This window comes from Pavona decussata, unplaced genomic scaffold (assembly GCF_977016875.1).
Source record: "Pavona decussata unplaced genomic scaffold, jaPavDecu1.1 SCAFFOLD_72, whole genome shotgun sequence".
In the NCBI taxonomy this organism is placed as follows: Eukaryota; Metazoa; Cnidaria; class Anthozoa; order Scleractinia; family Agariciidae; genus Pavona; species Pavona decussata.
In genome coordinates, this window is record NW_028145491.1 from 3,231,086 (window position 1) to 3,245,300 (window position 14,215).

Below are 14,215 nucleotides of genomic sequence, written 5' to 3' on the forward strand. Positions count from 1 at the left end.
TAGAGCCAGAAGCAACTCCTTATGCAAAGTAAAATGCTTAAGCTGAAGAAAAATCAGTATAGCATGACAACAAAGACCACAGTCGCTAACTGGGCATTCACAATATGCTTTTGGAGGCATTAAAAAGTACCGTGACTGTATGCCTGTGTTTCATCCATAGAAAAACTCTTTGCGATGCTGTCTAATTTTAAGTAACAAACCAGTGTCAAATATTCATCCTGATGACTTGGGTGGTACATTTTCTCTCGGAAGCGCTGTTTTAAATTTATACTCTTTACTAATAAGAGTACCCCTTTTCTCAAATTAAGCCTCTTCGTTACGAGCGGAGAGTTGTTAAATCAATTCCTCCTTTGATTCGGTGCTCTTTTACTCGAGGCTTCCACAAAATTTGTTCAACAAATCGTTTTCAAGACACTCCAGCTTACCTCTCATTAGCTTTTCCTTTATAAAGTCAAGGCTGTAGTCTACTTTAAGAGTTATTCTTTTGCCGAGCCCATCCCATTCTTTCTTAACAGCAGAGTTGGAGACACCATCTTGAAATTACTTGTCCGCAAATGTTCGCACTCGTCCCACTCCCTCTCAGTATGAAATTAGGCAATGGATAAAGGACAAACGTAACTTCAATGTCTGGAGGCCACCATGGCAGATAACAAGCTTCCCGCTCAGCCCATTAAATATCAACACAAACACGGGGAGAGTATGCGTGGACTTGACCCGAAGGGGCATGTTTTCTAAGCGGTACCGAAAACATGCGCAATTCGAAAATGTTTATCCAAGATATTCTCCTAGAACGTTAAACATTGTCACAAAGCATAACTTGATAGCAGAATGACAAGAGCAGGCTGCAAAGTTAAACAAAGTGGCCATAGTTCAACAGAAGAAGAACCATGTGCACCTAAACAGTAAAACATGGCAGCCAACAGTCAACAAGAGCGACAAGAAAATCAGCAGCAGAAGAGCTGAGTTTATCCGAGATTAGAAGTATGCTTGTTGGAATTGACTCAAAGATGTCCACTATCCTGGTAAAAAACAACGACTTATCCAGTGAACTAGCCCCATTGAAGAATGCGTTCGATGCCCAAAAGAGGACATTAAAAGACACAAAATAGTTACTTAAACAAACGATGATGGTGTAACCGATTTGATAGCTGCAGAAGGTAAATACCATCTAAAATGTTACACCAAGTTTCAAAGAAGTGTTGAAAATAACACAGGATGTAAACAAGAGGAGAATAAGTTGTTTACATATCTTCTTTGCTACCTACCCCTGAACATATAGTGAAAGAATTAAACTATTTGATATACAATTTCCTATGGAAAGGTAAAGACAAAGTAACTAGAGTATCTGCAATAAATAATTATGAGGGAGGTGGCCTCAAAATGGTTGATATTGAAAGCATGATCAAATCTCTCCGCCTCTCCTGGTTGAAAAGAATCTTTGGTGATAATTCAGGCGTTTGGAAAAGCTATTTAGAATATCTTCTAAAAGAAACAGGTGGTCTGGTTCTTTTTAATTGCAATTATTATATTAAAGACTTAAATATTAATTCTCAATTCTATGCAGAGTTATTGAAATGGTGGTCTGAGTTTCGCGAAGACAATGCAAATGATACTAACTGGCATTACTTTATTTGGAATAATCAAGAAATACGAATAAACAATAAACCAGTTTTCTATAAAAGGTACTTCAATAATGGGATTCGAACTGTGGGCGACTTACGCTTTGATCTTAATAATATCGCCTCTTATGAATTACAAGCAAAATACATAGAGAAGACGAATTTCTGGAATGGACTGGTCTACGCCACTCCATACTGCTCAATTTAAGAAATGCTAATTATAAACCGGATCCCATAGTCCTAAATCCATCCTTCAAAACTGACAGTGGTCTTTTCGATGTAACTAAAAAGAAATCTAAAGATTACTATTCCCTTTTTGTCCGTAAAAAGGCACGCTTCCCTAATTATGCGCAAAAACTAAAGTGTGAATTTAATTTATCTGATGAGGCGTTGAAAAAAGCTTTCTGTCTTCCCCATTCAGTTGCTTTTGAGCCATACGTTCAGGCCTTTCAGTTTAAGGTATTAAACTCTATACTTTACACTAATTCAAAATTACATAAAATCGGCTATATTTCAGACAATTTGTGCTCTTTTTGCAAACGGGAATCAGCAACTATACAGCATCTCTTTTATAATTGTTCTTACTCAATTACTTTTTGGCAAGACTTTGAATTATATTACTTATCCCTGACAAAACAACAAATACATCTTGAGTTGAGAGATATTTTAATCAGTGTTCTAACACCAGAATGCCCCTTACTAAATTACCTGTTATTTATAGGAAAAATTTATTTATGGGGGTGTAGAAGAAATAACGAACTGCCGAATATAGGTGGTTACAAATTTAAAGTATCGTTAAAGAATGACATAGAGAAATTTATTTGTACGAAAAATAATACATTAGACATATTTAAAAAGAAATGGACAATACTTAGACCAATTTAATATATATATGACTTGTACGGGTGTGACTTTCAATTTTTGTGAGTGAGTGCATGAGAGCATGAGATGAGTGAGTGAGTGTTGTGAATGGTGTGTTAGCGGGCCAGCGAGTGAGTAAGCTAATTGTAGTATTGTACAAAGTGTAAGTGCGTAAGTACTGTCTAGTTTATTTTTGTATGTAACTGTGTGTTTTTTTGCAAATAAAAATTAAAAAAAAAAAAAAAGAAAACAACCTCTGGACTCGCTTAGAGATAAAGTTTCCTTTGTTCAGTCTCTCAAAAGGCTAAGTGATTTTCAAATGGATAAAATGAAGATAAAGATGATGCTTATGTGTCTCTGATTGAAGCACTCGAACAGATTTCCCACAGAAAGGGATTGCTGGTGCCTCACATACAACGAGACAGCAAAGCTGTCAGAAGATACAAAGCGATATATGGCACTGTTTGTGAACAGGAGAATGATCACAAAGATAGCAGGTCGGCATGAATGCAGCGAGATTAGCCAGATGTTGGTAAACTGGTTGCACAGTTCTAGAAGTACAAGGTGTTTTGGCTAACAACTGACTTAGTTGCAGTCACCACTGGTGACATTGCTTCTGATGAAGTAAAGCATGGCCTCCTTCAAGCACAAGCTGTGGGAAACAATGTCATTAAGAACTTTGTTTGTGAGAGGTTGATTACCAAGAAGACAAAGTTCCATGAGAAGATTGCACAGCAGAAGTGCAAGACATTCGAAATGCTTTATTTGGTTCCTGTTACAACGGATAGAGATAAAACTCTTGCCGTTAAGGCAGACAGAGATCTTTTCAGGCGAGTAATTGTTGCTCTTGAATCCGGACGCGATGTACATGTTGATCTATTACTGCAAAAGGAGTTGTCGTTGGTACCACTGTCTCTAGCTACTGTAAATGCTACTGTAAGCTAAGATCTCTTTCAAACAAGGCTGACTTGAGTCATATCCTAGAAGAAAACATTAAGCAGAGCAATGCCCCCTTGAATCACAGTTACACTTGCACAACTGACGGAATGGCTGTCGTACAATCCATGGGGAACCGAGCTGGAGTGAAGACATTCAGGGAGTGGTGTGATATGTCTTTGAGGTATGTTGCATCAAATTTTTCAGAAAGATCTAGGGGGGTTGATGTTGTCTTTGACCGCTATCAAAAGAACTCCATTGAAGACAGAACGCGTGCCAAGAGAACGTGGATAGCAGAGAACAAATGTTTGGAAAATGGGACAGATTTATCATCCTGGACGAGAAAAAAGAAACTTTAGCAAACTTTCTTTGCATAACACTGTCTCAAAAAATAGCATGGTGTTGAGTGGGGGCTTCAGTTAATCAATGAAGGTGTGGTCTTCTAGTGAGAGAGATCTGGAATGTTTGGCTTCAGACCATGAAGAGGCTGACATACAAATTATCCTACATGCAAGAGATGCTGACACCAGAGGTTATCAGCAGGTAAACATCATGTGTTGCGACACTGATGTCCTCGTTCCACTAGTTGGACACCTACAGAACCTCTCTCTCCTGCTGCTTGGATGTTCACTGGGACAGCAAAGAAGAAGCTTTATATTCCAGTGCATAAGATCCGTATAAGAGAAAAGGAGTTGCCTGCTAGCCTTCCATGCCATCACTAGCTGTGACACCACTAGCCATGTCCTTGGGAATCAGTCAGCTTGGAGAACGTTTGCCACATGCCCAGGGCTGCTTGAGCGTCTTGGTGAAGATCAAAATCCAAATCGCGAGGTCCTCTCCAATGCTGAAGCCTTTGTCTGACAGGTTTTCAATTGTGGAACAAAGGAAGTCCTTATCAACAACGAAAGGGCTGCGGCATTTCGGAGAGGAAAGAAAAGTTTTGATGGACTCCCTCCAACTGAAGATGCCCTACATCTTCACATCAAGCAAGCTCACCTTCAGGCATTTACATGGAAGAAGGCTTTAGAACCCTGCCCTGTGTTGCCTAGCCCGGAGGGGAATGGATGGCACTGTGAAGAAGGTATTCTCAAGCTTACACTGGTCACTATGCCACAGGTATCAGCAGGATGCATACAACTGATATATCTTGGATGCACACGGGAGGGAACTTGCTGTGCTACAAGGCGTTGCAAGTGTGATCGGTTGTCTCTAAATTGCTCCAGAGCTTGTAAACGCGAGGACTTATGCAGAAACATAACTGTTATAGATAAGGAGTGCTTAACATAGTTGTTTCTCAGACTGGATATCGAGAACAGATGTTTGTATTTTGTAGTGCAGGTTTATTTATAAAAGCTGTCAGACAAAGGCTTCGAGGAGACAAAATCTTGACATTACCAAAAGTAAACACGACTAAGTACGGGCTTAAATCACTCAGATACGAAGGAGCCAACCTGTGGAATAAACTACCGAATGAATACCGAAAAGCGGACTCTTACAGACTGTTCAAGAAACAGATATTAGATACGGATTTGGCCGGCCGCTACATGTTGTAATCAAATGCTGATATATTTTAAAACATTTTATACAATTTTATACTATATATTCAATAATCTTAGAAACATTGTAAATAGTATCTTTCTCATCTTTTTCAGTATTTTCGCTTATCATTTTCATTACTTTTTCCTTTTATTATTATTATTACTATTTCATTTTGTGACTATTCCTGTAAAGTAGCTGGTTAGCTAAGTGTTTAGTCACGTTAATAAACTTACTTACTTACTTATTCACAGTCCTACTATGATATACTGCCTAATCAAATCTTTTATAAGAAAAGCTTCAAATTGTGTACTTTACTACTTAAGAGTGTAATACAACATCTTTAATATTATTTACACGACCCCACAAGCTGCATAGTTTAAATACTTATCGTGTCTAAATAAAGGTTTTACTTACTTACATGTGGGCTCATGTAACAGTTCATAGACAGACCACCATAAAGAACTGTTAACTGGATGGTTTGTTTAGTTTTATTGACATGTTTAGGTCCGCCAACTTCTTTTAAATTTGTTTTCTTGGTATGGACCATGTGACTCGAGTAAAATGTTACGTGACCAATGCTATGTTATAAATTAAATTTTACATGCTTAGTGGCACGTTGTCAACATCTTCTGTAATTTTTCCTGTGGTTTTGCTGATGTTTTGCAATTGTTGGTCCAGCCTCGTTTCCATGTTCAAAAAGCTTATGATTTGTCACGTGACCCACCATAAGCAGAAATCTTAACTTAATATGTGTTTATCTACGAAACAGATATTTTCAGTAATTTTTGTGTGGTTTTGCTGATGTTTTGTATGGTTTTATCACGATCCTTGGTCCTGCCTCGTTCCCATGTAGCAGAAATGAGGCTGTGCGAAAATATCCCCTTAACTGCCATACCCATCAAAATCAGCAAGGGAAACAGCAAAATTCTAAGAAAAGATCCCAAAACGAACATTTTGAGCCCTGTTTTGTGCTTCTACTAAAAAAATTTATGAAAATCAATTTTTTTCGACTTGGCCTCCTAACTATTAATGACAAAATTTTGTGTCAAGCTTTGATTTCCTTCTGGCAGAATGGCATTTGATTTCCTTACGGTGGAACAGAATTTCATTGACGTCGTAAGATGACAATAAAAGGATTCACATCTGTGTGGTAACAAACTGAAAAAATTAAAGGTTGAAAACAAACAAACAAAATGCTTCTGGTGTTCCCCCGATTTGCTGTATTTTCATGGAACTTTCTACTGCTGCTTGGCAAAACGAGATCAGACGAATAACATATCAAGTCATCAAGGCGATGGAAGAAGCAGAAAAAGCAAAGACGGGCTCGGATTGACTCCTTGTTCTTGTAAGATCGCATCTTAGGATCGATCGGTCACTGTGATTGAATCTTGTTGTTTCTCGCTTTCTACTCTTTGCATTGCTTCACCATCTTCTGTGGTGGCAAAAAAACGTATTGCGCGTTAACTGGGCGTAAAGTTTTGTAAAATTATGGTCTGGTTGGTTTTTTTGTTTACATAAAAAAAATTAATGCGGATGCCATATTACCCATCTGATGGCCTGGGGAAAAAAAGCATGATTTCCCGTTTTTCCAAAAAAGAGGTCAGGCAACAGTTTCCGCTTCACATAATTCAAAACAAGAACATTTTGAGGGCTCTCAGGACTGCAAGAAATCAAACAAGAACAAATGCTGTGGGCAGTGGAAATGTGTCACCACACACACTAGGTTCCACAAATTATTTCTTGATCCTGATGTTCATCAGCTGATCATAAGGAACAGAGGAGACATCAGGAATGACAGAGAAGACAATAGCAAGGGATCATTCCCGAAATCCAGTTACAGGGAAGGGAATCAGAAAACTATGCCCGGGATGCATTGTTAAAACTGTTCGGTATCATTACCCTTCTCAAACTGGCGTGTATATGGGATTTAGGCATGAACAAGCTAAAGTAGTAGTTTGCTTTTGGTTTTATTACTGTCGATTTGAAAAATATTTAGTCTGCAACACTAACTGGGAAGAGCATGCACCCCTGGCCAAGTTTCAAGTTACCGCTCCACACAAATAAAACCTGCTACATGTGTACGTCTTTCATGCCTAAAGCTCAAATAAGGACGTGGAGGATAGTTCAATCCCTAAAAACCCTTTCTTATCAATGGACACACATTTTTGTTTTATCCTGTATACATAGACAGAATGGACCAGTCCATTGACCTCGGGAAAAATCTAGAAACTCTTGAAGTTGACCTCTGTCATGAATAACTGTGGGAACACCACTATTAATGACCAACAGTGTACATAGTCCATTTCACAATTCAGTGACCTTTGGTTTTCAACAAAATTATCGTTAGGATATATAACCACCTCCAAGGGCCAAGCTAAATGGCAGTTTTAATGCATGCATGGACAGATTATGGTATGCAACACAGCATACTCATGTTCCCAAATTAGGCAGTAACTTGCATTCAGTAGAAACTACTCCAAGAGTGTTTTTGTCAAACTGTGAGAATATCGATATTATAAAGTCCATTGTTGCTAGTATTCACATTTATGGTTGAACAAACCTGCTGCATTATTTTATCACGAGTCAGTTCATATAATTACATTTATTAACTGTGCATTTTCATATCAAAACAGAAATTATGACAATTTATAAGTGGAAACCTGTCTCCTTTTTTACACTGAAAAAAAAATACTAGGCACTGTTCCATTTGACATTTCAGCTATTTCAGTGACTGTCTGCCTTGCTCTCACAAGCTATCAAGACAGCACTTTCTCTAATGCTGGACAAAAGTGGCTGAAAAACCCAACTGGTACAGTCTTTTTAAAGACATGCCACAGGATTATCGCAGTGTTTGGGAACAATTTAACAAGCTGCTAAAAGGCTATACAAACAAAAAAAATAACAAGAAGAACAAGCGATTTGCACTGCTCCTAACCCACCAACAGAAAATGAAGTAATGCTCGAAGAAAATCATTGAGGCTATGGATTCCAAAACCTTTTGTGTGGAAAATGCCAACAGTAAACAGGAAGAAAAGAGGAAGGAGGCACTTGCTTGCAGAGATAAGGGCATGACAACCTGGCCCAAGGCTCACAGGAAAAAATTTTTAAAATCCATTAATGTTTTTTTTAGAAAAACAATGGTTTTCCTAATTAATCCATTCTATTAAGAAAACCATGAATGGTATTGAAATTAAATTCCCATTATAGAAAGAGAAACCACAAATGTTAATGAAATCACATTAATGGTTTCTGTAAAATAAAACATGAATGTGTACTCAAATTTCCACAGTGGAAGTTTTGTGGCATTTGACTTCTAACAACATTAATGATTTTTGGTTAAGCACCATGAATGGTTATGATGCAATATTCAAAAGAGGAAAAGCCAATAAAAATAACGTTGTTGTGAAATTGAAAACCCATCATGTTTTTTTTTTAAAAAACATTCATGTTTACTGATTCCCATTGCTGGGAATATTAATTCCCATTATATTGTTTTTTGGCACTGAAAGATCTCAACAAAACAGGAATAAAAACATAAATGTTAATTTAATCTACATTAATGGTTACTGTACAATAAAACATTCCTGTATATTTAAATTTCCACAATGAAAGTTTCATGGTAGTTTACCATTAAAAACATTAATGATTTTTGGTTAAAGACCATTAATGGTTATGATAGAATATCCAATAGAGGAAAAGCCAACCACATTACATTGTTGTGAATTTGAAAAACAACCACGTTTTTTACCCCAAACCATTCATGTTTACACTTATCCCCACTAATGGGAACAATACCAAGGTGGTATGGTCAGAAACCATTCATGGCCATTAAAGAAACCATGGATGGTTTAGAATTGAAATTTAACTAAAGTTCTTATACAATAGTTCTATCAGAAATGTGAATGTTACAGATTGTTGTTACCTCAAGAAGCGTGACCAATCACCAACATTTGAATGACTGAAACACCTAATAAATGTCTGTTGTTCTTTTTATCACATTTGCTAGAGCTACAACATTGTATTCCTAAATTGCTGGTCGTTCCCATGTTGTATCATTCCATTCCCCTACAGACAGCCCAATAACTGAGTTCCATGACACTCTATCCCTTGCAAGGCGAGAGTTTTCTTCTGGTTTGTAGACCTCTATCTGCATACCATATTCATCTTCCTTCTCTCCAGCCTTAATATAGTAAACAACTCTAATAGTTTGATTTTCAACATAAATATTCAGTACTTTTGCAAGCCATGGCTGAGGATCAGTTCCATTTATAAAAACCATATCACCTTCTTGGGAATAAAACGGTATGACTATATCCTGTTCTGACAGTGGTACATTCTTTCGTTGAAAGTCAATCACTATAGATTCTTGAGGCTCACAAGGGTTTGGGTAAACAATGGCCTTTCTCGCAATACTTGTTACAGGAGAAATTATCTCCTGCATTGGTGTGCCATTATTGTTTGAGATGATTTTGTAACCAGTACTTCCATAAAGGAAAGGGTTGCCTTCTGCATCATGTTTCAATGGGAGGACTTTTCCCTGCACAAAGGAGTGATGTTTCTGTTCAATTTCAACAGAAAGAAATCTTTCTACCACTAAAACTGCTGGCTGGTCCTGTCCAAGTAAGTTCAGGAGAACACATTCACCACTACGGTAGAGCATACCTGCTCCTTCAACTCCTTGTTGTGGCTTTAACAAACTCTTGAAGGGAATTCCAAAGTCTGAAATGGATGAATTACCAATTATTTCAGGAGCAGTGATGCTGGCTTCAATCAGATCAACTTCCCATCTTTTTAAAAAGGTGTCTCTATTATCTAACCCTCCAACAAGTATTCCCTTGTTGTACTGGTTTATGAGTGCTGAAGTACCTGCAGTCTTCATTAACTGTTGTGCCGCTTCTAAGCTGCTAGCAGCCATCTGTTAAAAGGGAAATACATAATTTGCTGTAGGTTACGTAAGGACAACAAACAACAACAACTACAGCAAGTTTATTTTTAAATGTAAAAAGGAGGCAAAATGGACTGTTCACGGGTAGCAAATCTAGGCAGGCCAGACTGACACTAATACGTAAATTACCAAAAAAAAAATGACATTTATACAAGGGAAAATTTTATGAAAAGTGGAGATAAAGAAGAACAGGAAGACAATGAGGTAAAAGCATTACAGGGGAGGATAAATAGGAGGATATATATGAGCATGCATGCAGGTGAAGTGGAGGTAGGTGTATATTAATGTAGAACAGTAGCTAAGGTGTTAGCTGGGAATTGATCTTTGTTGATCATGGAAAAATAAATGATAATTTGCTTTGCAATTAAAAAGGAAAGACCTTACCTGGTATTTTATTTTTGCAAGGAAAAGAAATCAACAAAGTTTCTATTACTAACTGGGCAATTACTTTCTCTGCATTTTTTTTAGATTCTGCCTTTATTTTTACATGCCTGTACAATTGTCATGTAGTTTTTAATAAGCAATAAAATTCCCACATAGTACCTTGTCTACATCAATCCTGTACTGTCTCTCCAGCTGGCTTTCTGTGTATCCAAGGTGTTTCAGCAGTTCACGTCGGGCTTCCCTCTTAGCATAACTACACTCAATGTTTTTGAAGTTGCAGTTGGTTTTCACATATCTTTGAACAGCTCTTTCAAAAGCAAAACACCAGAAATTGTCTGGATGACTGAAGCGCATGGCATCTCCTGGAATGTGAATCAGGTTATGGGCAGTTATAACACAAGCTGTGAGACCTCTTTGTTCTTCAATCAGAATCAAATATCTCTTAGCTAGTTTTGCAAAGACATTCACGTCTTCATGATTCCAGCCATCCCTTTTTCCAAATACAAGCTCTGTCATTCTGACAATTAGTTGCCACATATGAAAATCCATTTCTTCGAGCAAATCTCCTATTATCACCTCAGAGGTAGGGAATGCAAACTTGTGTAGTTCCTCTGCTTTCCAGAATGCAAAGCGTGAGTTAAAGCCTTTAGGAACTCTACCATCTTTCAGTTCTGTGTAAAAAGATAACACACAGGTTAACATTAAAGTGTGCTATGATGTTGTTGACTTGAGCACCTCGACTCTATTTCTGACTGTTGTGATCTTCTTTCATTTCCAAATCATGAGGAGGTTTAAATGCTACTTTAAAAACATGAAAGTCCTCATCGGAGTAAATTGAAGGAAATTAAAAGTCTGAGTGCCAAAAACAAATGAACACCGTGAGTGATGATTTATTTCAGGCCACAGCAATTAAATAACTCAAAATAATAATAACTAACCAGTTGTAAAATAATGATTTAGACATATGTTTTCTTTGATTTAGATTTATTTTTATAATAGTCTAATCAGAATTCACATGTACCTGCAGTCCAAGGAAAGGAGCACAGGCGTTCTTCAACAGTGGCTGCATCAATCTTCTCTGCTTGGATAAAGTGTTTTAGATGTGCTGAGATGACATTTGTTGGAAAATTGTGCATTGTATCAACGACCAGATCCTTGAAGATGTCAAACCCATACAGCTTGTGGAGTCGGTAAAAGATTGTCAAACCAGTGTAACCTGAGGCCTTGCCTTTATTTGCACGAACTGTTTTCCTGTCCTCACTATTGATATCCTTCATAGTTTGTAAGTCTTCATCTAGCTTTCTTTCCTCAAATGGAAATCTAGCATGGTATCGGTTGGCACCATAGTAGTATGTACTACCACCGTCAGGATCTCTAGTCCCTATTATAGAACAAAAGTGATATTATGACTCCTGCATTATCCAATAATTTGCACAAACCAGTGCAATGTGATTTTAGAGGGGTTTTTGTGGCACTGTTTACAGTACCAGTGTATCTTGTCACAATCTACAAGCTAAACTGGACCTTTTGCAACTGGCAAGACTTAGTATCATCCATGGGCAAAATTACAAACCTACTGTAGATCTTGTAAATTAAGATCAGCCTTGCATAATTCACACATAGGTTAGGATAGGATAATTTTTTAATACTCCAACCTGACAACAGCCAATTTCGCCCATAGCTAAAAATAATCTAGCTAATTGTAAAATAGTTAATTAGCTAATACTGACAAAATAATACTAAATAGTAATGATGAAACTTATATACATGTACTATGCACAAAGATTACAAAATTAACAGCTATCACTAATTAATTTGGCAATGTAAAACATGTTTATACAGAACTAAACACATGATCCTTCATGTTTTTTTTGCTACTGTCATTTATTGCTTGCAAATGAATGATTATATGCTTACCCTTTAATTTATCCCGCCGGCATGGAAATATCCCATGTTTTATGAACTTGCCCACTTCATGCTGGGCAGGATAATCACCTGTCCAAAGAAGGATCAACACACGGATATTCAACTCACCAGCTGGCAGACAAGAAAATGGTCTAGCATAGTTGACCCTTAGACCTAAAAGTTTCAGTGAATAAGAGAATTATGTTATAATTGTTACTTCTATAAACTCCTGTTATTCTCTTTACAAGCATATGGTTAAATTGTCACCCAATTTACATGTACATGTAATGTTATATTCGACATGTATTCCTTTCATAGACATTGGAATCTAGCTAGGGAGAGCCACAGGTTTATCGATTTTAACTGAAAGTTCTACCCTCGTAAAATGAAATTATTATTTCAGAATGAACTCCATTCAAATAAAATAAGAATTGCTAGTTAATAAATACATCTGAATATTGGTCATTTAAATTTATTTGACATGCAGATGGTATGAAAACAATAATGACCAACATACATTAATCATACTAACATGTGCTGTTTACATTCAATGTAATAGATACTCTTTGAAAGTTACCTTCAATGAAAATGTCCTCAACATCACTGATTAAAGGGTGAAGGAATGGGTCAAGTGTACAAGGTCGTGACTTTGGTAATTGATAGGATGTAACAAATCCAACCACATAAATCTCATCTGTACTGCTCCTTACAGCCTTTGTCATATTTGCAATTGTTACCTCAATAGCACCTAAATGTACAAGTGCAACAACATAATTAGATCTTCCTATTTTAATTAGTGAAAAGTAATTTACATCAATAATTATTCATATAACTCATGAACAATTTATGAGCAATTAAATGAAGAGTACAGAAAATTAATAGAAATAAACATTTTTTTGCACAATGAAGAAAAATACTTGTCTGTAAAACTTACCACAACTATGACTTCCTGGGTAACCAAATGGCTGCCAGCCATCCCAATGACCAATCAAGGCTATGTTTCGGGGATCCCCTGTTGTGAAGATGGGTGCATGTATCCACTGGGTACCACATTCATCACAGGTGTTAACATGCTTGCCATCCTGCTCAGGAAAAGCTAATATCTCATCCACACTAATCACAGTTTTACAGAATGTGCACTTCACTGGGAGCATCCAATTGGATTCGAGGTTCCAGAACCAGTTCAGTTCATTGAATCGTGAACCATCCCATACCTCTTTCAGTGTAAAATTAGCTCCCTCTCCTCGTATCCAATGTCCCTTGTCTTCCCAGTGCGCCATCATTTTTGTGCACATTGCTTCATCGGCACACCATTGTTGTATGTTATCGCTGATACTTAAATAGTAGTACTTGATAGTGCCTTGCTTTCCACAATACTTGCACACTGCTGTAGGGCTCTCCATGACATCCCAGTGACAGTAGTGACTTTCATCAAGACAGATGTATAATTCTTTTGGCTCTTTATAGCCACATTTCCGTAAAAGAGCCTGTGTCTCTCTCCAGTCTGTAGGCCAAAGTTTCTTAAGTTCATCATCATTTCGACAAAGCAGTTCTTTTGAAAAACGTAGGACGTCTTCAAAGTCTGTCACTGAACCTTGCATTTGGTCAACCAAGTTTAATGCCTTAAGTATCGCACAGGTTATCTCCATGTTCACTGAGTTAACACTACTGGGACCAGTATCAGAATCACAATCAAAGTCACTGGTTCTTGCTTCATGGGTTGAAAAGTCCCCTGAATCCGAGTCTGAATCCTCTGAATTATCTTGCTCGGCACTCAATAATTCATTATTGCAAGAGGAAGTTGTAGGATCAGGTGAGTTGAGTTGACATGAGGAGCTTTCAATGCTGTGTTTGAAACAGTATTCTCATATTAGAGATTTAATAACCGTTCAAGGGGGTTGGAGAGAAATAATTTATGAAGGAAAGCCAAAATAAATAAATTGTTAGTAACTTTCCCTATGTAATTAGTCATCATGAACAGAAATGTAAATCTAACTTAAGCTTTATATCTTACCTCATGGAGAGA

The 14,215-nt window shown here is 37.2% G+C and overlaps 1 protein-coding gene and 1 long non-coding RNA gene across 2 annotated transcripts in view; one reads left to right on the top strand and one right to left on the bottom strand.

The window, feature by feature from the left end:
* The window catches only part of LOC146476994 (uncharacterized), a 254,304-nt gene that overhangs the window by 219,637 nt on the left and 20,452 nt on the right, over positions 1-14,215 (top strand). The gene's annotated exons all lie outside the window — the stretch shown is intronic.
* On the bottom strand, positions 8,980-13,607 carry LOC146477018 (uncharacterized). Its single transcript, XM_085113855.1, has 7 exons — positions 13,124-13,607; positions 12,767-12,937; positions 12,202-12,363; positions 11,306-11,665; positions 10,444-10,955; positions 9,822-9,870; positions 8,980-9,674 (listed from the first exon to the last, which is right to left on the bottom strand). Exons 1-7 carry the CDS (start codon positions 13,590-13,592, stop codon positions 8,980-8,982), a joined length of 2,418 nt encoding a protein of 805 aa, XP_084969981.1. The 5' UTR covers positions 13,593-13,607.